This window comes from Carcharhinus amblyrhynchos, chromosome 21 (assembly GCF_965287045.1).
Source record: "Carcharhinus amblyrhynchos chromosome 21, sCarAmb.v2.hapA, whole genome shotgun sequence".
NCBI classification, from domain to species: Eukaryota; Metazoa; Chordata; class Chondrichthyes; order Carcharhiniformes; family Carcharhinidae; genus Carcharhinus; species Carcharhinus amblyrhynchos.
The window spans coordinates 49,669,606-49,697,045 of NC_137344.1; the positions used below are offsets into that span (position 1 = coordinate 49,669,606).

Consider the following 27,440-nt stretch of genomic DNA (forward strand, 5'->3'; position numbering starts at 1 on the left):
ATGTTTTCAGCCCCTCAGCCAGAATACCGTAGGGGTCCGGCGCACACGGGCGTTTCCGAGATCACAGGGACTGAATGGAATTGGCTGGAGGCCGACATTGGTGGTGTGGGGGTCTCAGGAGGACAGGGTGGACTGCGGCAGAGTAAGGTAGAGAATTACAGACTGCAAAGGAGTGTGGAGAGGGCATAAAGTAAAGCTGTGCAGGCTGGTGGAAGTTAGAGTGTTTTGATTGAGGTTTCTGGACTTTGGAAGGAATTAAGAGGGCAGTTAGAAAGAAGCTATTTCTGTTGGTTCTCCAGGACAGGGAGACAAAGTTACAATCAGAGGCAGGGTATCTGGGGGGGAGAGTTGGCAAAAGCTGCTGGAACTAACTCCCTCCAACATAAAAAAGACAGTCGATGCTAGCTCAATAAATCATATTAAACCTGCAATATTTTGCCAATATTCCCAGAATGAAAAAACAGTTCAGATCAATAATCCTATTTCCCCCTGTTCCATATCTTTACACCTAACCTGCTGTTCAAGTCTTAAAGTGGTCAACAATGTGAGTGGAAGGAGCATTAAGCCCAGGTTAAAGAGATGTGTGTTGTCTCCAGACAGTACAGTAAGTGAGGTTTTGCAAACCCAGGCAAGTCACGGGGGTTACAGATGTTATACGCTCTGTCTGAGGCCAGAACTCTCCATTCACCTGACAAAGAGGGAAACCTCGAAAGCTTGTGAGTTTACTAACAAATAAATCAGTTGGACTTCAACCTGGTGTTGTCAGACTTCTTACCCCAGTCCAATGCCAGCATCTCCGCACCATTTTGAAGTATAATTCAGATTGCTATTTTAATGTTTTTTATCTTTCTGGGAGGGAAGGCGGTGGTTGGAGTGAAAGTACAGATCAGTTATAATCTGACTGAATGAGCAGGCTTTAGGGTTTTATCAGTGGAAACATTCAGGTGAATGTTTTAGATACTGACTCTCATCAGGAGATTAGCCACGGCTCAATGTTACCTGTGTCCAGGCTAATAAGCGTGCAAAACTCTACAATCGCTATATCAGTTTGGGCTGAGTGCAGTTTATTGTGATAGGGCTGGTTTGATTATTTACAGTGTGTAATCGCTCTAAAAGCCCGATTACTTTCCACATTTTACAACACGGCTGTAATGGAAGGGAGGGGTGTGGGGTTCGATGGTGTTATTGTAACAATAGTGGGGAACTTGGTGCTGAGAAAAGGACAGTGATTTTTGTTAATCCAGGCCTTCCACGTTGTGGCAGGTAATTTTTTTTTTTTGGCTTTTTGGTGCCTTATTTCCAATCAAAAATCCAATTTGGCCCAATCAGTGTCTCTGCAGGAGAGACATTACAGATCCAAGGGGACAGGCAGGTCTCACTCTTGCTGTCCTGGGCTCCATCTACATGATCCAAGTTGGCAGGATGAGACGTTACACCCCCACCTGGGTTTTATCTGTACTTTGTGTTTGAAACCTCAATGTAATCTCATCGACTTCTATCAAATGCAGAATCAGCAAACTTGATCTTGGCCAAAAGGACGAGAGGTTTTGTGATTGGTGATTGTGACCCCGTTATCTGATTGATTTGATGACACTCCTCCTGTCTGCACAGATTTAAGGTGCACTCAGTCGCCACTCCACACCTGTGGGAGCTGCACTTACAATCGGCCAGGACAGGTAGGAGCTGTGATTTCGATCTGTTAGAGCAAATGAATATGACTTTGTTATAAATGTTAACTCCCTCCATAGGTACAGGATGGGAGCTGTGTACGTGCCCAGAGTTGTGATGTGTGTGCAGATTTTAATGTACTTTCCCAGGGTAAGGGCTTTCAGTGCACTTTACAACATAGAACATTCCAGCACAGTACAGGCCCTTCAACCCTCAATGTTGTGCTGAGCTATGTCCAATCCCAAGATCAGTCTATCCCACTCCCTATCATTCTGGAGTGCTCCATGTGCCTATCCAATAACCGCTTGAAAGTTCCTAAAGTGTCCAACTCCACTATCACAGCAGGCAGTCTATTCCACACCCCAACCACTCTCTGAGTGAAGAATTTACCTCGGACATCCCTCCTATATCTCCCACCATGAACCTTATAGTTATGCCCCCTAGTAACAGTGACATCCACCCCGAGGAAATAATCTCTGCACGTCCACTCTATCAATCCCTCTCATCATCTTATAAACTTCTATTAAGTCGCCTCTCATCCTCCTCCACTCTAAAGAGAAAAGCCCCAGCTCCCTCAACCTTTCCTCATAAGACCTACCCTCCAAACCAGGCAGCATCCTGGTAAATCTCCTATCTCCAATGCTTCCACATCCCTCTAACAGTGAGGTGACCTGAACTGCACACAATATGTGATCTCACCAATGTCCGGTATAGTTGCAGCATAACCCCACAGCTCTTAAACTCAAACCCCCTGTTAATAAACGCTAACTTTGTATTTGATAGATTGTTCGCCAGTCAGAACCCAATGGAAATAACTCATTCATCACTGGCAGAGTTGTGGAATTTTAATTCTCTGCTCTCCTTATCCACAGCTGAGTCTCCAATTCACTAGGTTTGTTCTGACATGGAATCTGGTTCTAATGCAGTCAGTGTGAAGGGTCTTAGTCCTCGGCACAGGTTAGAGAGTGGCAGCTATATGCCAGGCTGGCTTTCAGAAGGGTAAACCCAGTAAGAAGTCTCACAACACCAGGTTTACGTCCAACCAGTTTATTTGATAGTAAACCCACAAGCTTTCGGAAACAGTGTTCCTCCATCAGGTGTGTGGAAGGTGCCAGTTGTCCAAGGAAGGGCATTAAGGCGATTGGCATTGGACTCAGGAAAATTCCAGGGTTCTCACTTTCGCCTCCTGTGGTTACGTTGCTGATGGGGATTGATGGATTGTTGTTCTGGGAGCTGCCCAGGGATCACTGGAGAATTGGGGTTAAGATACAAATCGTCCATAATTTAGTTGGGGGACAGTTTGAGGGATGTTCACATTTTTATTCTCTCTCTCCTACTCTTCCTTGGTAGCAGTGTCCTTCAAGAGCAAACTGTTGGAGGGTCATTAGCTAATCAGGCCAGAGCGCACAAATCCTGGAGTTGAGGGTGGGGTTTTCCAGTTCGGAGTCTGGAGCAGTGGACGACAGTCACTTCGATCTCCCTCTCTGTAAATAGTCACCTAAATAAACCATTCATTGGTTAGTCTACTTGGTGTTCACAGTTTTTGCAAGATCCTACACTCCCTCCCTCCCTCCTGCCGTTCCTTATTCTCCCTCCGTCTCGCCTCACTCATTCTCTCGCTCTCCTCCCTATTCTCCCCACTACAACGATGGCCACCCAATGATGGGGGGGGGGGGTGGGACTGCTGACTGATGTTACGCCCTTGGGTCAGAGACACCGCCATCCACATCAGGACAGAGTGCAGAAGCTTGGCTGGTATGTCCCTGTGTGACACAGACTGCAGACTGACCTGATCAACAGGCGGATACTGTTCAATCGAGTGGTTCAGTCGAGTGGAGGCAGCGACACTATTTCCTTTGCTGTGGGAGTTCGGGAGGAGAAGCTTTAAAATTAGGGCTGGGTGATGTCAGGACACCCCTCTTCACACAAACGATGTGGAAATCTCTGGAACTCATCTCCCCTAGAAAGTGCTGGGGGCAGAACTGCTGTTTTGAAGGCTGAATTTGATAGATTTTAATTGGAATAACCTCTTACTGATTCCAAGAGGAGGGTAAATTGAGTTCCTGTAACCCCCTGTATTTAATCCCCATGACACTTAGGGTCAATTTAGCACGGCCAATGAACATAAACACAAATTTGGAGTGTGGGAGGAAACCCACAGGCAGAATGTGTAAGCTCCACACAGTAAAAAGTCTGACAACACCAGGTTTTAGTCCAACCGATTTATTTGATAATACTCACAAGCTTTCGAGGTTTCCCTCTTCGTCAGGTGAAGGGGAACCTCGAAAGCTTGTGAGTTTACTACCAAATAAATCGGTTGGACTAAAACCTGGTGTTGTCAGACTTTTTACTGTGTTTACGCCAGTCCAACGCCGGCACACCCACATCAAAGCTCCACATAGACAGTGACCTGAAGCTGGAATCGAACCTGGGTCCCTGGTGTTGTAAGGCAGCAGTGCTAACCACTGTGCCCCGGAGAAAGGGGCTTGATGGGCGGATTGGCCTCCTCCTGTTCCGAGGTCACTATGACTCAGAACAGCCCAGCAATCAAGGCAGGGGAGCTGTGGTTGTGAGGGTGGATTCGGTCTCGGATTGCGTGCCCTGTAGTCTGTGATTCCCTCAGTATTTTGTTCTTTGTCTCTCTCCAATGACAGCAGCAGAGCTCTGATCTCCGAGAGTTCAGGACATGGCAGAGGGAAAGAAAGCAGGAAAATCTGCCAATGAGGTTGAGGTCAACCTGCCTCCAAAAGAGGCGCCTCAGTGTAAGCCTGAACAGGAGACAGCTCCCCACAGTTCAACAACATCCAGGAAAAGTGGCAACCTCCTGTCTGGGCTCCTGGCCATGAACATCGTGTTCCTAGGAGGTGCTTTCATCCTGAGTGGCACCTTCAGCCAGGCTGATGTGCCAGAAAGCAACGTCCTGATCCTCCTGATGGTCCTCATTGCCCTGGCTGTGGGCTGGATGTTGTTCCACGAAACTGTTGCCCACTCGGTCCCTCACCAAGACCTCCACGCTGGTGCCATCTGGCTAAGGGGTAAGTGAAGAGCTTTTACCTGTGAAATTTTAGCTGTTTAGGATTCAGAGATCTGGTTCGGTCCAGGGGTTGTTCAAAGACCTTCCAGTGAGGAGAGGTGGCCCTCAGTGGAGGAGGGAGAGGCAGGAGGAATAGCAAGGAACGGAGGGATGGGAAGAGGTAAGGAAGGTCACAAAGCTGTCAGTATCTCTTTGCCCCAAAGTGAGTGAAGGGAAATTTCTGGCAAGTTCAGCGCGAGTGGTGGGATTATTATTTCAATGTTCCTGCTCTGTCTAGCTTGATGTTCGATGTTCACGCAGTGAAACCCATCTCCATAAATATCTCCAAAGATTTAGCCAGTGTCTAAGTCCATGAGGAACTCAGGGGCCAGGATTCTCTGACCTCACCTGTGTTTGGGATTCTCCAGTCCCGCTGCAGGGAATGAAGTTTCGGCTGAGCGCCAAATTCTCCGTCCTCGCTGACAGCAGTGCCCAGGCAAACGAGATCGGAGAATTCCGACCAGGATCACCAACTCCACCTGGAACACATTCCTGAAACTTTCAACAATCGTCCCACCCCTTCACCCCACCCCCGTATCAGTGACCCGACGTCCCCTAACTCCACAATGCCCCCCCCACCCCAACAACACCCACTCCCACAATACTCCCCCCACAACATGCATTCCCACAACACCACCCCTGCATCCCCCACAACACAACCCCCCCACACACAACAACCCCCCGCACACAACACTCCCCCCCCGCAATACCCACCCAAAGCCCTAGACAATACCCCGCACACACCCACCCCAACACCTCCCACACAACACCCACCCCAACACTCCCCGACAACTCCCCCCACAACACCCCCCACAACACCCACCCAACACTCCCCCACAACACCCACCCCAACACTCCCCCACAACTCCCCCCACAACACCCCCCACAACACCCACCCAACACTCCCCCACAACACCCACCCAACACTCCCCCACAACTCCCCCCACAACTCCCCCCACAACACCCACCCAACACTCCCCCACAACACCCACCCAACATTCCCACACAACACCCACCCAACACTCCCCCACAACTCCCCCCACAACACCCCCCACAACACTCCCCCACAACTCCCCCACAACCCCCCCCACAACACCCACCCAACACTCCCCCACAACACCCACCCAACACTCCCCCACGACACCCACCCAACACCCCCCACAACACCCACCCAACACTCCCCCACGACACCCACCCAACACCCCCCACAACTCCCCCCACAACGCCCACCCCAACACTCCCCCACAGCTCCCCCCACAACACCCACCCCAACACTCCCCCACAACACCCACCCCAACACTCCCCCACAACTCCCCCCACAACTCCCCCCACAACACCCACCCCAACACTCCCCCCGCAACTCCCCCACAACTCCCCCCACAACACCCACCCAACACTCCCCCACAACACCCACCCCAACACTCCCCCCGCAACTCCCCCACAACACCCACCCCAACACTCCCCCACGACACCCACCCAACACCCCCCACAACTCCCCCCACAACGCCCACCCCAACACTCCCCCACAACTCCCCCCACAACACCCACCCAACACTCCCCCACAACACCCACCCCAACACTCCCCCCGCAACTCCCCCACAACACCCACCCCAACACTCCCCCACGACACCCACCCAACACCCCCCACAACTCCCCCCACAACACCCACCCCAACACTCCCCCACAACACCCACCCCAACACTCCCCCACAACTCCCCCCACAACTCCCCCCACAACACCCACCCCAACACTCCCCCCGCAACTCCCCCACAACACCCACCCCAACACCCACCCCAACACTCCCCCACAACTCCCCCCACAACTCCCCCCACAACACCCACCCCAACACTCCCCCCGCAACTCCCCCACAACTCCCCCCACAACACTCCCCCCGCAACTCCCCCACAACTCCCCCCACAACACCCACCCAACACTCCCCCACAACACCCACCCAACACTCCCCCACAACTCCCCCCACAACTCCCCCCACAACACCCACCCAACACTCCCCCACAACACCCACCCAACACTCCCCCACAACACCCACCCAACACTCCCCCACAACACCCACCCAACACTCCCCCACAACTCCCCCACAACTCCCCCCACAACACCCACCCCAACACTCCCCCACAACTCCCCCCACAACTCCCCCCACAACACCCACCCCAACACTCCCCCACAACTCCCCCCACAACTCCCCCCACAACACCCACCCCAACACTCCCCCACAACTCCCCCCACAACTCCCCCCACAACACCCACCCCAACACTCCCCCACAACTCCCCCCACAACTCCCCCCACAACACCCACCCCAACACTCCCCCACAGCTCCCCCCACAACACCCACCCCAACACTCCCCCACAACTCCCCCCACAACACCCACCCCAACACTCCCCCACAACACCCACCCCAACACTCCCCCACAACTCCCCCCACAACTCCCCCCACAACACCCACCCATCACTCCCCCCACAACACCCACCCCAACACTCCCCCACAACCCCCCCCCACAACTCCCCCCACAACACCCACCCAACACTCCCCCACAACTCCCCCCACAACACCCAATCCAATAACACCCTCCCAACCCATCCCCCCACAACACCCACCTCCGTAACACCCATCCCCCAGAACACCCCCCCCATCTCCCCTAAGATCACCCCTACAACACCCCTCCACACAACACCCACCCCACAACACAGCCCCCCCACACACCCCAGTGAGCAGCACAACACCCCCCTACAACACCCACCCCAACATTCCCCCCACAATACCCACCCCAATGCTTCCCTAACACCCACCTACAACACACCCCCCATCACCTACTCCACAACACCACCCCCCCAACAATATCCGCCCCCCCACCCCCAACACCAACTGATAAACGAGCAGTATCTCCTTTATCTGATTGGCTGTTTCTTGACCAATAGCCAAACAGCCTTCTGGTTAATATTTTAATAATGAATAAAGTGTTAAAGAGACTTTTCCTTTTTTTTTGTATTTATTGTATTTCTCCTGATTACTGGGAGCTGTCTCAGGGAATTTATCATTTAACTTTTTAAGTTTATTTATTATTGTCACAAGTAGGCTTACGTTAACACTGCAATGAAGTTACTGTGAAAATCCCCTAGTTGCCACACTCCGGCACCTGTTCGGGTTACACTGAGGGAGAACTTAGCACGGCCAGTGCACCCTAACCAGCACGTCTTTCAGACTGTGGAAGGAAACCAGAGCACCCAAAGGAAACCCATGCAGACATGGGGAGAATGTGCAGACTCCACAAAGACAGTGACCCAAGCTAAGAATTAACCTGGGTCCCTGGCGCTGTGAGGAGTGCCCAAATTTCTAGAAGGTTGGCGACACAAACGTGCCAAAAGCTGTGACTTCTGACCCAGGTGGTGACCTCGTACACCGGAGAGATTTGCGATTTTATTTACGGTCCATGTGTGAGCTGCGGCTCAGTCGGTACCAGGTCCAGCTCTGACTCACAATGTCCTCAGTTCAATTCCCGCTCCGGGGCTTAAGCACAGGCTCAAGGCTGACACTCTGATACCGTACTGAGGGAGTGCTGCACAGTCTGACATCTCATCTGTTGGGCTGAGATATCAGACCAAGATCCCATTGGCCAGTTCAGGTGAATGGAAAACGGGAATAGGAGTAGGCCATTTGGCCATTTGAGCCTGTTCTGTTATTCATTATGATTGTGGCTGCTCATTGAGCTTAGTAACCTGATCTTGCCTTCCCTCCCCTATCATGTCCTTTAATCCCTGTAGGTATTGTCAATCTCAAATCTTATCTTGCTCTGGTTTCAGGGGCAGTGTTGCTGTTTGGAATCTGCAGTGTTGTGCTTGATATTTTCAAGATTGGATACTTCTTCCAGAAGAGCGATGTTTTTGGAACAGTAAACGTTGTCTATCCGATTGTGGAAGCTGTCTTCATAAGTGTACAGGTCAGCACCCTCTCAGTAACCATTGCTTGCAGCTCAGAGCAGAACCTCCCCGCAGTACATAAACCAGACAGAGTCAAATCCTTGCCTTACTTGTCAAAGAATATTTTTGTAATCACATTATAAATCGACAACTAGGACGTTACTTTGTTCAAAGCAAAATGCATTGTTTGGTGATCGATTTTCTGCTCGCCTGTGGTTGGTTCAGGAACTGAGAGGATATGTTACTATTAGGTTGGGTGAATTTGAATGGTTTTTATCATTCCTGGGATGTGGCAAAGCCCATCCCTGATTAATCTAATGGTAGGTTCTTTACTCAGAGGGTAGTAAGGGCGGGGAATGCCCTGCCTGCAGCAGTTGTGGACTCGCCAACTTTAAGGGCGTTCAAATGGTCAGTGGTAGGCATAGGGATAACATTGGAATAGTTTAGGTTAGAGGGTCATTAGATTGGTTCCACTGGTCGGCGCAACATCAAGGGCCTAAGGGCCTGTACTGCGCTGGAATGTTCTATGTTCTACTTGCCCTTGAGAAGATGATGGTGAGCTGCCTTTTTGAACCACTGTAGTTCATGTGATGTAGACACATCCACAGTGCTGTTAGGGAGGGAGTTCCAGGATTTTGATCCAGCGCCAGCGAAGGAACGGCGATACATTTCCAAGCGAGTTACCTGGGAGGAACTTCCCAGGCAGTGCTGTTCTTTTTGTAGCTGGTGGGCACAGTAAGTAGTCTCATAACACCAAGTTAAAATCCAACAGGTTTATTTGGTAGCATGAGCTTTCGGAGCACTGTCCCTTCATCGGGTGAGTGAAGAGTTCAGTTCACAAACAGGACACATATAGACACAAACTCAATTACAAGATAATGGTTGGACTGCGAACCTGAACAGATAATCAAGTCTTTACAGGTGCAGACAACGTGAATGGAGGGAGGGTTAAGCACAGGTTAAAGAGATGTGTATTATCTCCATCCGGGACAGTTAATGAGATTGTGCAAGCCCAGGCCAACGTATCAGGTAGACAATGGCAGAGATTGCAAGACGTGCCGGATCATCAACACGGATGCCATCATCTCACGTGGGAACACCATCTACCAGGTACATTATACATACTTCTGTGGCTCGGCCAACATTATCTACCTGATACGCTGCAGGGAAGGGTGTCCCGAGGCATGGTACATTGGGGAGACCATGCAGACACTACGATAACAGATAAATGGACACCACTCAACAATTACTAGGCAGGAGTGTTCCCTTCCTGTTGGCGAACACTTCAGCGGTCACGGGCATTCGGCCTCTGATCTTTGGGTAAGCGTTCTCCAAGGCGGCCTTCACAACACACAACAATGCAGAGTCACTGAGCAGAGACTGATAGCCAAGTTCCTCACACATGAGGATGGCCTCAACCGGAACCTTGGGTTCATGTCACACTATCTGTAACCCCCATGACTTGTCTGGGCTTGTAAAATCTCATTAACTGTCCTGTCTGGAGACAATACACATCTCTTTAACCTGTCCTTAACCCTCTCTCCACTCACATTGTACCTGTAAAGACTTGGTTACCTGTTAAGACTCGCATTCCAACCATTATCATGTATTTGTGTCTATACATACTCTGTTTGTGAACTGAACTCTTCATTCACCTGATGAAGGGGGCAGCACTCCGAAAGCTCACGCTACCGAATAAACCAGAGGTCTTTAACCAGATGTTGTGAAACTGCTTACGGTGCTCACCCCAGTCCAACACTGGCAACCCCACATCCTTGTAGCTGGTAGAGATTACGGGTTTGTAAGGTGCTGTCAGAGGAGATTTGGTGAGTTGCTGACGTGCATTTTGTAGATGGTCCACACAGCAGTCCCTGTGTGTCGGTGTTGGAAAGACTGAATGTTTCAGGTCGTGAATGGGTTCTGATTAAGCAGCTGCTTTGTCCAGCTTCGGATTGGTTGGTATTGGTTTAATGGATTAATTTCATTGGTTGGTATTGGTTTAATGGATTAATTTCATTGGTTGGTGTTGGTTTAATGGATTAATTTCATTGGTTGGTGTTGGTTTAATGGATTAATTTCATTGGTTGGTGTTGGTTTAATGGATTGATTTCATTGGTTGGTGTTGGTTTAATGGATTAATTTCATTGGTTGGTGTTGGTTTAATGGATTGATTTCATTGGTTAATGTTGGTTTAATGGATTAATTTCATTGGTTGGTATTGGTTTAATGGATTGATTTCATTGGTTGGTATTGGTTTAATGGATTGATTTCATTGGTTGGTATTGGTTTAAAGGATTGATTTCATTGGTTGGTATTGGTTTAATGGATTAATTTCATTGGTTGGTGTTGGTTTAATGGATTAATTTCAATGGTTGGTATTGGTTTAATGGATTGATTTTATTGGTTAGTGTTGGTTTAATGGATTGATTTCATTGGTTGGTATTGGTTTAATGGATTGATTTCATTGGTTGGTATTGGTTGAATGGATTGATTTCATTGGTTAGTGTTGGTTTAATGGATTGATTTCATTGGTTGGTATTGGTTTAATGGATTGATTTCATTGGTTAGTGTTGGTTTAATGGATTGATTTCTTTGGTTGATATTGGTTTAATGGATTGGATGGTTAGTGACGCGAGAATCAGATAGAATCTCCACACCAAACAGTGCACTTCCCCAAGATTCCTGTTTATTCCAGCAACTGTTATTTTTTCCTGTATTTACGTACATCACAAGTGTGGTAACAATTTATGAGCTGATATGGTTCATATTAAGTATAATCACATGCCTATTTTACAGGTTTATCGATATCTTGTTGACTTTAACCGGATCCTCCTCTGTGTTCATTCCCTCCAATTTAGTGCAAGTTTAAACATGGGGCCTGGCAGTTACCATGGTTACTTATAGAATCATAGAACCCTACAGTGCAGAAAGAGGCCCTTCGGCCCATCGAGTCTGCACCGAACACAATCCCACCCAGGCCCTACCCTCATATCCCTACGTATTATACCCACTAATCCCTCTAACCTACACATCCCTGGACACTAAGGGGCAATTTCTTAGCATGGCCAATCAACCTAACCCACACATCTTTGGACTGTGGGAGGAAACCCACGCAGACACGGGGAGAATGTGCAAACTCCACACTGACAGTGACCCGAGCCGGGAATCGAACCCAGGTCCCTGGAGCTGTGAAGCAGCAGTGCTAACCCACTGTGCTACCGTTTCTGCACCAAAAACAATCCCACCCAGGCCCGTCCCGTAACCCCACATATTTACCCTGCCAATCCTCCTGACACTAAGGGGCAATTTCTTAGCACGACCAATCAACCTAACCCACACATCTTTGGACTGTGGGAGGAAACCGGAGCACCCGGAGGAAACCCACGCAGACATGAGGAGAATGTGCAAACTCTACACAGACAGTGACCCGAGCCGGGAATCGAACCCAGGCCTCTGGAGCTGTGAAGCAGCAGTGCTAACCACTGTGCTACCGTGACTTGGTGATATCCTTTGCTGAACTCCTCCAGCGAGAGTTCGGGGATCGGAATCGGGGCTGGGAAATATTGCCTGCTTTATTTTAAACCGGAACACTGGGAATAACACGGAGCCCAGCGGAGAGACACTCTTCAATCAGAGTTAGAAATATAGGCCACATCTTCACAGCAAACTGGGGTTTATCTCCATTTCCACGGTCATCCAATCGACCCCTGCATTTCCTCACTCAACTTACATAAAGACAAGACCAGAGTATCAGTTGCTGTAGAGGAATTAGTCTCCCCTCAATCTGGTTTCCAACGAGGAGTGCCATAACCGTAGACAAGGGTCATGGGTGGAAGAGGGGACTCACAATGTTGAAACGGCGGCGCGGGCTCATTGAGCCGAAGAGCCTGTTTCCCGTGTTGTGTTGTTCTTTGAAAGTAACTGCTTCGTTAAAAGCAAGAACTGAAGATTAGAGAATAATTTCTGCCTGTTCTTTCATTATTTTCAGACCTACTTATTGTGGTTTCATTCAAAGGATTGCTTCCACATACACCGTAACATCACCAGGTAGGCAACTCTTGTCAACTGCTGGGAATGACATTTCAGATGAGGAATACAATATCCCAGTGGAATGGCACACAGCTTTCATTCCTGGGCAGCAGGATGGAGGGTCCCCCCTTCTCTGTTGACTAAAAAGGTCGCATCTAAAATGATCTTGTACAGATTCATAGATAGAACCCTACAGTGCAGAAAGAGGCCCATCGAGTCTGCACTGAACACAACCCCACCCAGGCCCTACCCCCATATCCCTACATATTATACCCACTAATCCCTCTAACCTGCGCATCCCGGGACACTAAGGGGCAATTTCTTAGCATGGCCAATCAAACTAACCCACATATCTTTGGACTGTGGGAGGAAACCCACACAGACACGAGGAGAATGCGCAAACTCCACACAGACAGTGACCCGAGCTGGGAATCGAACCCAGGACCCTGGGGCTGTGAAGCAGCAGGGCTAACCACTGTGCTACCATGCCGATTTAGGAGGAAGGTAGACAGGCAATTGGAGGAGGAGGGACAGAAGATAATGATGATGAATATTACTGAGAATAGGTGACAGGAGGTTCAAAGGAAACACAAATCCCAGCATGGAGCGGATGGCCCGTGCTGTACATCCTATGTAAGGAGGTAAATTCCAGAGCTTAAGACTTGTACAATAAAAGTGCAGAGATTACAGAGATATTGAGGGATATGATAAGTTTGACCCCTTCAGACACTCCCTGAAGGCTGAATTCATTCAAAAGACAATATTGAATTGGACAAAACCTACAGAGAGGATCTCAAACACCAATCAAATCTATTGTTAAATGTTAACAGACTTGACTTCAATCACTAACCTTCCTCCGGAATAGCCTCACCACCCTCTGTGTAAAAAGGGTTATCCTGATCTCCATCCTGAATCTGCTGTGTTTAATCTTAATCTACTCCCTCTCGAGTTCAGCCCCTCAGTCACACATCCCTCTCACCAAGAGGAACTCTTCAGAATTCAGTGAGATTATCATCCCTTTCGCTGTTCTACATTTCATTCATGATGTGATGTCCATTTCCTCCCAGTCTACCAGTTCTGAACACCCTCTGAATATTAAACCTCTCACTAACTCTACATTTAACAAGTGCCTGGACAGTCTACGTTGGATTCTGATTGGTTTTATGATTTTACGGGAATGGTAGTTTACTGGGAATGTTACTGCATCAGTAATCCGGAATCCCGGACGCGAGCTCAAATCCCATCAGCTCCCAAAACTACCAGATTGCTGTAAAAATCCATCTGGTTCACTGATGGCCTTCAGGGAGTGAAATCTCCTGCTGTTACCTGGTCTGACCTACACATGACTTCAGACCCACAACACAGCGGTTAACTTCTAACTCTCTCTGAAATGGCCGAGTGAGACCGTTACAGAAAATGTGTAAAAGTATACAACTGGATAATCATCCAACATCGACCTAGACCCTGAGACTCTCTGCAATTTGACCTTGAGAAATCCTCCCTATTTACATGGGGACATGTCTAAAAATTGGAAGAGATAATTCGATTACTATCCCTGTGTAGTCATTCTCTCCAAATCATACCTTACAGATAGTGTCCCAGACACCACCTCCATCATCCCTGGGAACTTACATAGAATCCTCACAGGGTAGAAAGAGGCCATTCAGCCCATTAATTCTGCACTCATACTCTGAAAGAGCATCTTACCCAGGCCCACTCCCTGCCGTATCTCCATAACCTTGTGTATTTACCATGACCAATCCACCTAATCTACACATCATAGAATCCCGGAAGGAAGCCCATTGAGTCTGCACCAACCACAATCCCACCCAGGCCTTATTCCCATAACCCCTCACATTTACCATGGTCAATCCACCAAACCTTTGGACTGAAGGATGAAGTGTCTTAAGTTAAACATTCGCTGCACTCAGCAGAGGTGAGTTGAATAAAGATGTGAAGCCAGTTTTCCCTCCACACTTGTCACAATTTGGGGATATCCCAGCCGGATGGAGACAAATGGAGGGGTCTCACCCGGATCGACAATGTTTGGAGAACCTCGTCTGGGGTTGGTCATAACAACCTAACCGTGTGGACTGCAGTGGTTGAAGGGAGCTTGGTGCTAGTTGGCGATGAACAATAAACAGTGGCCCTACTCAGCAATTGCCATATCCCAGGGATGAATCTTTTAAAAATCCCCACAGAATGAAACATAATCTGGTGGGAGTTGATATCCTTTAACAGGGCAGCACTGCTGCCTCACAGCGCCAAGGACCAGGTTCAATTCCAGCCTTGGGTCACTGTCTGTGTGGAGTTTGCACATTCTCCCCGTGTCTGCGTGGGTTTCCTCCGGGTGCTCCGGTTTCCTCCCACAGTCCAAAGATGTGCGGGTTAGGTTGATTGGTAAATTGCCCCTTAGAGACAAGGGAACCAGCAGGGTAAATAAATGGGATTATGGGGATAGGGCCTGGGTGGGATTATGGTCAGTGCAGACTTGATGGTCCAATTTGGCCTCCTTCTGCGCTATGGGATTGGATGAGAACAGGCTGTCGCGATGATTGTCAACACGTTGAGACATATTCCTAGAGGTTTCATTAAATAACCTCTCCATCCAGCCTCCAACCACCCCACCCAATCAAACAACCTTTCCCTCCAATCCAAAACAAAAAAAAAGTGAGAGAAGCAGGATTTTCTGAATCGCCCCGTGATGTTTCCTGGCTGCCGCTAGCCATGATTCCCAGGTTAATCCATCCTTCCTCAAGACTTCAGGAAAGTTAAGAAAGTTGAGCGAACAGTAGGGTGGATAAAGATGGGCTGATGGCCAAAAATGTGCTTCTTCCTGCGCCGAACAACTCTATGATGTCTCTGTAAAAGCTGCAATATATTCATCCCAAACTCCCTTGCCTCTTTATCCCTGCTGTAGGTGTGGGTTGATGCTGACGGCAGCCACAGACTTGGTGCTCTGGATGAATGCGGTGACCAATGATTTTATCCATAAGGAGTTGGAAATTGAGCATAATGCACACAATACGAACAGCACGTCCCACGCAGGTACCTTCACCCCCAGCCGTATGGCCATCAAATATCCCTTCACACTTCACCCCCTTAACTTTCCATTTCTCGGGGGGTTTTTGCGAAACAAGAGTGGTTTTATTTATATGCATTTGGTCACTTGGAAGTGAAAAGAGAGGGAAATGAGAAAGGGAGTGACTTCATCCCAGCTTCATAGCGACATAGGCAGGGAAGCAATTAGCAAGTGACCTCCTCTCTGTGAAGAGGAACAGCAACAGAGGGTCCTTGGAATGCATGTCCACAGCTCCCTGAGAGTGACTGCTCAGATAAGGTGGCCAAGGGGTGTGCGGTATATATTCCTTTATTAACTGAGTATAAGAGCTGGGTGGTGATGCTGGAACTGTGTAAAATACTAGTTAGGGTATAGTGTGTGATTTATCGGAAATCAGATTTCACTAAGGAGGTTAGAGAGGAGATATCTAAGGATGTTGCTGGGATTTTAGTTAAGAGGGGAAAGTGGGTAGGCTGGTGCTGTTAAATTTGCTACAAAGGCGGAGGAAATATTTCATTGAAAGTTATAAGGGGTCAGGAGTGGTTCTTTCTGAGTTCTCCACCCAAAGGCAGGTCTGACCCACGGTGTTGTGACCTCCATCACAGGCAGAGTGAGGAAGTGGGTAATAAACGTGCCCCACAACGCTCCCACCAGAATGCATATCAAACCCCCCACCCCCCCAACCAGAACAGAGGTTAAACTTTCCACCCCTACAGGAACAGAGATCAAACCCCCCCAATCCCTGCTGGAACAGAGATCAAACCCCCCACCCCCACCCCCACTGGAACAGAGATCAAACCCCCCCCACTCCTACTGGAACAGAGATCAAACCCCCCCACCCCCACTAGAACAGAGATCAAACCCCCCCCACTCCTACTGGAACAGAGATCAAACCCCCCCACCCCCACTAGAACAGAGATCAAACCCCCCCCACTCCTACTGGAACAGAGATCAAACCCCCCCCACTCCTACTGGAACAGAGATCAAACCCCCCACCCCCACCCCCACTGGAACAGAGATCAAACCCCCCCCACTCCTACTGGAACAGAGATCAAACCCCCCCACCCCCACTAGAACAGAGATCAAACCCCCCCCCCAACCCCTGCTGGAACAGAGATCAAACCCCCCCACCCCCCACCCCCCACCAGAACAGAGATCAAACCCCCCCCCCCACCCCTACTGGAACAGAAGTCAACACCCCATCCCCCCACCAAAACAGTGGTCAAAACCTCCAACCTACCCCCCCCTTCCACCGGAATGGTGGTCAAACCCCCCCCAGCCCTGGAATGGAGGTCCATTGGCCATTGTCCCTGTGCCATCGGCACCAATCCGATCCACACAGACCACCCAGCTAGCAGAGCCAAACAGACCCCCTGCAAGATACCCAGATCACTCTGCCACTTTTCCATGTGTGGGATAGACCTCATGGAGCTCTGTAAACTGATAAAGGGATGTGATATCTTCATAGAGATGATGTTTCCATTTGTGAAGAAATTCCCTGGGGATACATACAATAGAAACAGGCAATGCTGGAAATAATCAATGGGTTTGGCATTATCTTGAGACAGGCAGAGATCGATGAGATTTCATCAGGACTGGGGAAAGTTAGAGGTGTAACAGTTTTTGTGTAAGTGCAAAAAGAGAAGGTCGGGTAAAGCAAAACAGAAAGGTCTGGGATAGACCTGCGACATGGTGAAAGACAGGAGAGATTAAATGGGAAAAGGGATGAGAGTGCAAGGATAAAGGGATTCTCCTTAAATATAAAATGGTCATCGATAAATCCAATAAGGAATTCAAAGCAAACTTTACTCTGTGTTTACAATGTGGAACTCATTAACACAGAGAGCAACTGAAGCAAATGAAAGATGCATTTGAGGGAAAGCTAGATACACATAACGAGGGAGAAAAGCTGTACGGTGGGGTGAGATGGTGAGATGGTGAGATGTTGGCAGAGCGGACAAGAGGAGCTGAATGGCCTAATTCTGCTCCTATATCTTAGGATCTTATGGTGAGAATGTGAGAGGGTGAGCGGGTGAGAGGGCGAATGGGTGAGAGGGCGAGCGGGTGAGAGGGCGAGCGGGTGAGTAGGTGAGAGGGTGAGCGGGTGAGTGGGTGAGAGGGTGAGCGGGTGAGAGGGTGAGCGGGTGAGTAGGTGAGAGGGTGAGAGGGTGAGCGGGTGAGAGGGTGAGTGGGTGAGAGGGCGAGCGGGTGAGTAGGTGAGAGGGTGAGCGGGTGAGAGGGTGAGCGGGTGAGATGGCGAGTGGGTGAGAGGGTGAGATAGTGAATGGGTGAGATGGTGAGAGGGTGAGAGGGTGAGCGGGTGAGATGGCGAGTGGGTGAGAGGGTGAGCGGATGAGAGGGCAAGTGGGTGAGAGGGTGAGAGGGCAAGCGGGTGAGTGGGTGAGAGGGCGAGCGGGTGAGTGGGTGAGATGGCGAGCGGGTGAGCGGGCGAGCGGGTGAGATGGTGAGTGGGTGAGTGGGTGAGATAGTGAATGGGTGAGATGAAGTAAAGTGGGAGGAGGCTCACGAATAGTGTAAATAACAGCAGAGTCCAGTTGGTATTTCTGTGGTGAAAATTCTATGCAATTCAATGTACTCCCAGCAGACGGCAAATACAATGAAAATAATATAAATATTACCTGTTAATAAACTGATCAAATTTGATTTGTTTTGATAGATGGCATGAATATTACAGCCTACACCTGTCGGACTGAACTCTGCACCATTTTTCAGAAGTGTATCGCTATCATGTACCCTTTTAACATTGAATACTGTCTCATCTCCTCCACCATGCTCTACATCATGTGGACTAACATTGGCAGGGTCATTAACCATCATGTCACTCGTGCAAGTTACAAGTTTAAAAACTACAGCATTTTGGGACCACTGCTGGGGTTAGTGGCATTAATCATTGGCGTGTGTACCTTCGTCCTGTATCAGATCGAAATTACAACTGATTCTTCACAGACTGAACCCTTTGTCCAGTTCTATGTTTTCCACATTGTCCTGCTCTCTGTCATGTCCCTCTGCGCTCTGGCTGGTATGATCGTTCACCGGTGGGAGGAGAGAGATGTCGACACCAAGAAGAACCCAAGCCGGAGTCTGGATGTGATCCTGCTGCAGGTCGCTACTCTTGGACAATTGTGCATCTCGTATTTCTCCATTGTGGCCAACATGTCCAATCATTCCGGTAAGCCCATGGATGTTCTCAATCTCACCTACTCCCTGTTCATTATCATTGAACACATGCTGCAGAACCTCTTTATTATGGAGGGTTTGCATAGGCAACATGCCGCGGAGGAACTTTGTTTCAGCTCAGGGGAAATGAGTGAGAAAAGTACCCCCACTGACCCTCAGCACAAGGCACTTCACTTAGAGATGGTTCCTGGTGTCCATGAACACACAGCAGTAAAATTGAACACAAACTCCAATGGACAAAATAAGCTGAGTGACAAAGAAATGAGCTGTTCCTTCAAAGTGGAAGTCGGGACAACTTCCCAAATACCGCTGCAAAAACACAGGAAACTCAACTGGAGAAGGAAGTTCCTGAAGGAGATCTCCATGTTTATGATCATGTGTAACCTGATGGTAAGTTACCTTTGCATCTTTTATTACAACTTTCCTCCTTAACCCGTTTCTTCAGGGTTAGCTGATATTTCACAGGTTTCAGCAACTCCCCCACACTCTGGTTGGCAGAGGCATTCGGCACTGAGCTTCTTGAGTCCTCTAGCCCAGTCTATGCAGAGAGGCAGCACAGGCCTAATGGAGCGAATGGCCACCTCCTGTGTTGTAACCATTCTACGACTGATCTTTATCTCAACTCCATTCTGATTTGATTTATTATTGTCACGTGTATTAGAACACAGTGAAAAGTACTGTTTCTTGTGTGCTGTACAGACTAAGCATACCGTTCATAGAGAAGGAAAGGAGATGGTAGCATTTAAACCAATGCCCCCTTGATTTCCAAATCCAACAGAAATCTACCAATCTCAGTTTTGACGTCTCTGATTGACGGACCTCGTGAACGGCCTTTCCAGGGGAGGGCGGGAGATTTCTAGATTTCCGCTCTGGTTCGTGTAGAGAAATGCTTTCTGATTCCACATCTGTATTGAAGGCTGAGCTGCGTGGTTCTAGATTCCTCGACCACAGTGAACGGTTTCTCTGTGCGTACACTGCTGCAGCCGTTAACGTTTTAAACACCACTTAATCTCAAGGGAACAGTTCCTGCAATTTATTCTCATGATTGCACCCTGGAATCATTCTTACACATCCGTAAAATAAACTACCCAAGAGGCAATTTCTCAAATAGAAGGAGTGACATTAGAAATGTCCCAGTTCACAATGTGCGCCCCTCAACCAACATCACTGAGTCTAATTTATCTCTTGGGGGATTATTTATGCCCCTGGGGGGTTATCTACCTCTTTGGGGGTCACTTGTCTCGGGTGGGGCAATTTGTACCCCCCCAAGGGTAATTTATCTCGGGGGGGGGGCAGGGTTATGTATTTCTCTGGGTTAATTTAACTTTTGGGGGGGATAATATTTACCAAACTTACTCAGTTGGGGAATTGGATCAGTGGTCAGGAAGGTGAATGGGATGCTGGCCTTCATAGCGAGGGGGATTGAATATAAAAGTAGGGAGGTCTTGCTGAGGCTGTATAGGGCATTGGTGAGGCCGCAGCTGGAGTACTGTGTGCAGTTTTGGGTGCCGCACCTGCGCAAGGATATTTTGGCCTTGGAGGGAGTGCAGAGGAGGTTTACTAGGCTGATACCGGAGTTGAGGGGCTTGAGCTATGAGGAGAGGCTGAATAAACTAGGCTTGTACTCGTTAGAGTTTAGAAGAATGAGGGGAGATCTCATTGAGACGTATAAGATGATGAATGGGATGGATAGGATAGAGGTGGAGAGACTCTTCCCGCTCAGAAAAGAGAGTAGGACTAGGGGGCACAGCCTCAAGATAAAGGGGGGGGCGGTTTAGAACGGAGTTGAGGAGGAACTTCTTCACTCAAAGGGTGGTGAATCTCTGGAATTCTCTGCCCGTTGAAGTGGTGGAGGCTGCCTCGCTAAATATTTTTAAGACGCGGGTTGATGGGTTTTTGATAAGGAGGGGATTAAGGGTTATGGGGAGAGGGCGGGAAAGTGGAACTGAGCCACGACAGATCAGCCATGATCTTATTGAATGGCGGGGCAGGCTCGAAGGGCTAGATGGCCTACTCCTGCTCCTATTTCTTATGTTCTTATGTTCAATCAAGTTATTTTTCATTGGATTTGATTGGAGTAAAATCAGGTGGCCAACTGGACCTGAGCGTGACCAGTTCATTTGACTTGGTGTGTGTGGGATCGTGCTGTGCGCAGATATCCTGAGGATGTGAAATCCAAGCTTTTTCCAGTTCTGTCCTAAGCACCAGCAGAACCGTCTGCACAATATCCTCAAGCTTACAATAACTTTGACATCTCTATCATTGTAAACTTGGAATAGAACCCATTCAGCCCGTCATGATGGTGCTAGCTCTTTGCCGTAGTAAATGGAAGATAATTCCACTTTCCTCCCCCCAATGCATCGACCTGTCTTTACTTCCAATATTTATTAAGCCAAAAATGATGCAATGATCTCAGCCTTAACGTGTCGTATTGGGACGTTTTTGAATAAATGTATCACCTTTTTACTATTGCACTTTCATGCCTCTATTTGTAAAGGTCTAAACATAACTTACAAAAGCACCCAGATTGTCCCAATGCCTGTATTTCTCCACTCAGCAAACCCCCCCACCCCAGCTCACCGCCTCTCTGCTTGTTGAGTTGATCATAGAATCCCTACAGTACAGAAAGAGGCCATTCAGCCCATCAAGCCTGCACCAACAACAATCCCACCCTATCTCCGTAACCCCACATATTTACCCTGTGCTATTCCTCCCCCCCCACAAAACTAGGGTCAGTTTAGCATGGCCAATCAACCTAACACACACATCTTCGGACTGTGGGAGGAAACTGGAGCGCCTAGACAAAACCCACGCAGACACGGGGAGAATGTGTAAGCGTCACACAGACAGTGACCCAAGCCAGGAATCGAACCCAGGTCTCTGGCGCTGTGTGAGGTAGCAGTGCTAAGCACTGTGCTACCATGCTGTGTGGTAATCCCATTGCTTGTTTTTCTTTTCCCCATTTGACCCAGGAATGCTGAATGTTGAGACTGTACAAAGTGGTACATTCCCAGTTGAAGTTCCTCTACAGTGTCTCAACTAACTTAGTTGCAGCATGCGTTAGAAACACAACATACGCTAACCCATCAATCTTGAAGCAGTTGATATGAGGAATAGGAGCATCTGGAGACCTCATGGCCTTCGAGCTTGTCCCACAATTCAATCGCATCATGGCTGACCTTTTCAAATTTCCTGCCCACTCCCCATAATTCCTCAGTCCCTTAGAGACCAAACATCTGAACCAAAATGTATTCAGCTTCCACAAACCTCTGGGGTAGCGGATTCCAGATTCATAACCTGTTGAATAAATAAATTTCTTCCCTAAATGATTTGTTCCTTATCCTGAGACTCTCATGTTCTATATACCCCAGATAGGGGAAATAACCCGTGTGTCTACTCTGTGAAGCCCCTTCTGAAGCTTTTGTATTCCAAGCCTCTCATTCTTCTAAACTCCAGAGAATACAGAGACCATTTACTTAACCTCTCACCGCAGGGTAACCCTCTCATCACACAGACCAATCTAGTCAACCTTCACTGTAGCCTCTCCAATAGAGTATATCCTTCCGTAAGTATGGAGACTAACACTGTGCACTATGTGACCATTGTCATCCCACCAAAGCCCCTCACAATTGTAGCAAGACCATTCTAGAAATGGTCACGTGACAACAGAGTAAACATATTACAGAGGAGGAGGTGCTGGAAGTCTTAAAGCGCATCAAGATAGATAAATCTCCAGGACCTGATGAGGTGTATCCCAGGACATTTGGGAGGCTAGGGAGGAAATTGCGGGTCCCCTAGCCGAGATACTTGAATCATCGATAGTCATGGGTGAGGTGCCTAAAGATTGGAGGATGGCAAATGTTGTGCCTTTGTTTAAAAAGGGCTGCAGGGAAAAGCCTGGGAACTACAGGCCAGTGAGCCTCACATCTGTGGTGGGTAAATTGTTGGAAGGTATTTTGAGGGACAGGATCTACAGGCATTTAGAGATGCAAGGACTGATTCGGGACAGTCAGCATGGCTTTGAGTGGAAAATCATGTCTCACAAATTTGATTGAGTGTTTTTTGAAGGGGTAACCAAGAAGGTAGATGAGGGCAGTGCAGTTGATGTTGTCTATGTGGACTTTAGCAAGGCCTTTGACAAGGTACCGCATGGTAGGTTGTTGCATAAAGTTAAATCTCACGGGATCCAGGGTGAGGTATCTAAATGGATACAAAATTGGCTTCTTGACAGAAGCCAGAGGGTGGTTGTAGAGGGTTGTTTTTCAAACTGGAGGCCTGTGACCAACGCTGTGCCTCAGGGATCAGTGCTGGGCCCACTGTTATTTGTCATTTATATTAATGATTTGGATGAGAATATAGGAGGCATAGTTAATAAGTTTGCAGATGACACTAAGATTGGTGGCATAGTGGACAGTGAAGAAAATTATCTCCAATTGCAACAGGATCTTGATCAATTGGGCCAGTGGGCTGACGAATGGCAGATAGAGTTTAATTTAGACAAATGCGAGGTGATGCATTTTGGTAGATTGAACCAGGGCACGACTTACTCAGTTAATGGTAGGGCGTTGAGGAGAGTTACAGAACAAAGAGACCTGGGGGTACATGTTCATAGCTCCTTGAAAGTGGAGTCACAGGTGGACAGAGTGGTGAAGAAGGCATTCGGCATGCTTGGTTTCATTGGTCAGAACATTGAATACAGGAGTTGGGACGTCTTGTTGAAGTTGTATAAAACATTGGTAAGACCACACTTGGAATACTGTGTGCAATTCTGGTCACCCTATTATAGAAAGGATATTATTAAACTAGAAAGAATGCAGAAAAGATTTACTAGGATGCTACCGGGACTTGATGGATTGAGTTATAAGGAAAGGCTGGATAGACTGGGACTTTTTTCTCTGGAGCGTGGGAGGCTGAGGGGTGACCTTATAGAGGTCTATAAAATAATGAGGGGCACAGATCAACTAGATAGTCAATATCTTTTCCCAAAGGTAGGGGAGTCTAAAAACAAAGGGCATAGGTTTAAGGTGAAAGGGGAGAGATACAAAAGTGTCCAGAGGGGCAATTTCTTCACACAGAGGGTGGTGAGTATCTGGAACAAGCTGCCAGAGGTAGTGTAGAGGCGGGTACAATTTTGTCTTTTAAAAAGCATTTAGATAGTTACATGGGTAAGATGTGTATAGAGGGATATAGGGCAAATGCGGGCAATTAGAAATAGCTTAGGGGTTTTAAAAAAAAAAGGGCAACATGGACAAATTGGGCCGAAGGGCCTGTTTCCATGCTGTAAACCTCTATGACCCTAAAGCCCAGCCCCAAAGTGAACCATTAAAAACCCCCAGGTCAGGTACAAAATGGGAGTTTATTCTTGTACTTAAAGAGCAACATGCCATTTGCCTTCCTGTTTGCTGTACCTGGATACAAACATTCCGTACACCCTACAACAATCAATATTTAAATGTTTAAAGTCTTTTAAAAAATATTGTTTTCTGTGTTTACGACCAAAGTGAATAACCTCACACTTATCCATATTATCATCCAGCTGATACCTTATTGCCAAAAGAGAAAATGCTGGAAAATCTCAGCAGGTCTGGCAGCATCTGTAAAGAGAGAAAAGAGCTGACGTTTCGAGTCCAGATGACCCTTTGTCAAACCTTATTGCCAACTCACTTAAACTGTCTTTATCTCTTTGTGTCCCCCTCAGAGCTTGCATTCCCACTTGGCTTTGTAGTAGTAGCAAACTTAGATACATTATTCATGAATAAACATTGTAAATAGTTACAACCAGCCAACTTGAAATTGCCCCACTTACCCCGAATTTCAGCTTCCATTACCAATTTGCCAACTGTGCCTTATATGTCTGCACTCCATGGGTCCTTTCTTGTGTATTAACCTTTTGTGTGGCACATTATGGACATCTGTTAGAAATCCAGGTATTTTACATCTACTGGTTCTCCTTTATCTACCCTATTAGTAACATCAGAAAGCTGAAAAAAATTGTCAAACACAATTTTCCTTTTGTAAAGCCATGTTGACTTTCTCTGAGCTTACTATACCCTACATTATTAAAATTTCATTAACAATAGATTCCAGACTGATGTTTGATGTTAGGCTAACTGGTCTGTAGTTCCCTGTTATTCTCTCACCCTCCTTAACAAGCTATGTTCACATTTTGTAGATTTTGTTTTCAATGAATGTATTTGAACATTCCAAAGTTTTTTTTTCCATGTTTCCAATCTGCTCAGACCATTCCAGAAATGTACAGCGGAAGTTAGACACAGAGCAAAACATCACTCCATCCCCAAAATGAACCATCAGGCACAAAACAGGGGCTACACACAGAGTGAAGCTCCCTCTACCCTCTCAAGTATTCCCAGGATTGACACAGTACTGGCTATATACAGGCTAAATTTCCTCTACACTCTTGCACCACCCATTCCCAGGGCAGGTATGGCACAGGTTAGGTATAGTGTAAATCTCCCTCTACACTGTAGCCATTAAACGTTCCTTGGTCCTATTGACTCAGGATATAGACTCGGAGACAATGCCCAGCAGCAGAGGGACACTGCACTGCGACATGTTGTAATTGGTTTGTTTTTGCATTGTCGGTATTTTTCTATTACCCTGTACTATAGGAAATGTTTCTCGTATTTGAGTAATAATTGAATCTTGATAAGTGCCTAATGGCAGGTGTCATCCTAACCTCAGAGTACATGACTGAATTTTGTTCCATTGCAGCTCTGGATTATATCGGCATTTGGAGTTCACCCCCAGTTTCAGAGTCGTCTGGAGAAAGAGTTCTATGGAGTTTCAGTCTGGTTTGCCATTCTGAATTTTGGGCTGCCACTGGGAGTTTTCTACAGAATGCATTCCGCTGGCAATCTCCTGGAAATTTATCTCACCGCCTGATCCCTCGTGCTGTCATTGAAGAGCAAATCGCAGCCCGATTCCTGACTCCCTCACACTGAGGGGTAAATCATACTGACTCACTCTGTTACTGAAGAGTTAATCCCTGTTAAACAGTGCCTTCACTTTAAAGTTCTTATCATTGTTTTCAAATCCCTTAATTCCGTCACCCCTCCAAGTCTCTGTAACCTCCTCCAACCTGCTGAGATCTCTACAGTCCTCCAATTCTGACAAATTAAACATCCTCAACTTTGATCACCCCACAACTGGTAGCTGTGCTTTCAGCTGTCTAGACCCCAGGGTCAGAGAATGTCCTCTCTCAGCCCCTCTCCTCCAGCTTGCTGTAATCCTTAAAACCCACATTTTTGACCAACATTTGGCCAGACGTCCTAGTGTCATTACTTGCCAATAATGATACATGTCCAAAACTTTGCCCCACCCAATCATTCATGCAGGCACCTTCCAGCACAGCAGAAACCCTGGTCAATTCTTCCTCTCCCTATCCGGGGAACATTGAATTTGCTGATAGTTCCTAACAACTGTTCCATTGATATCAGGATGGAAACCTGGAATTTCCTGGTCCTCTCTGAGCACATATCCAAGAGCAAGCTATCCTTTATCCTTCAGCTATAGGTCATGGAACTGGGATCCGCTTCCTCCCTAATCTTCGTTATCATCCAGGACTATTCCCTGTACTATACTCAGCAATCCAGCATTCTGGAATTATAGAATCCTTACAGTGCAGAAGGAGGCCATCCAGCTCATCGAGTCTGCAGCGACTCTCTCCACCCTCTGTACACTTAGGAAGGATATTGTTACCAAGAGCTTGTACAGTCCAAGGTGATACTAATCGAGGGAGGGTTGGCTTGTAAACTTGAGTCAATATATTTGATCCTAAAGTTTCTGTTAATATTTCTAATAAATATTATTTCTTAAACAGATTATTGTTGTCGAAGTATATTATACTTTCCCTTAGGTACATCCAAACGAACCCAAGTTGGCCACTGTTCATAATGTGCCAGACTGATAAGATTACAGGGGGCATGGAAAGTAGAAGTCTTGTGCCTGTTCCAGGTTTGATCCTGGCCCTTGCTAGGGATCTTTGTCAGCAGAACAATTAGGAGCAGAAACCCAGAACACGGAGCATCACCAGCAGGAATCTTGATCTCACCAACCAGCACCCTAGGTACTGAAGCATGCACCCAGAGAGACTGCAGCCAAACATCAGAGAAAGATTTGATTCTACACCAAAAACACTAATAGAGACAGAAGTTAGACTAAATGTTGCTGAATACATAATGAGAGATATTAGCACCTGACAGATAATGGAACCTGCAGCAAGAATCTGAAAGATCTGTCGACACTGTAAAATCTGACATATTCAAACCCGTAAGATATCTTAGTGCATCAATCCTACTCTTACAGATCTGGTTGGTGATGGATTCTTCATGCCAATATCTGAAGATGATCTCTAAACCCACATATCAAACAAAGTCTACACTCCGACCTTTTTATTATTGTCACATGTATTAACATACGGTGAAAAGTATTGTTTCTTGCGTACTATACAAAGCATA

The 27,440-nt window shown here is 47.5% G+C and overlaps 1 protein-coding gene across 1 annotated transcript; it reads left to right on the forward strand.

Annotated features, from left to right (window-relative positions):
- LOC145356614 (proton channel OTOP3-like) lies at positions 1 to 25,866 on the forward strand. The gene is made up of 8 exons (XM_080209430.1): positions 1 to 142; positions 253 to 313; positions 4,477 to 4,703; positions 8,559 to 8,695; positions 12,664 to 12,722; positions 15,625 to 15,752; positions 18,443 to 19,353; positions 25,696 to 25,866. Exons 1-8 carry the CDS (start codon positions 1 to 3, stop codon positions 25,864 to 25,866), a joined length of 1,836 nt encoding a protein of 611 aa, XP_080065556.1.
- The last annotated feature ends 1,574 nt before the right edge of the window (positions 25,867 to 27,440 follow it).

Coding starts and splice junctions, on each gene's coding strand:
- LOC145356614 (XM_080209430.1), top strand. CDS start 1: ATGTTTTCAGCCCCTCAGCCAGAATACCGTAGGGGTCCGGCGCACACG. Junction 314..4,476: donor CTCCAGGACAGGGAGACAAA/GTTACAATCAGA, acceptor AACAACATCCAG/GAAAAGTGGCAACCTCCTGT. Junction 8,696..12,663: donor CTGTCTTCATAAGTGTACAG/GTCAGCACCCTC, acceptor CATTATTTTCAG/ACCTACTTATTGTGGTTTCA.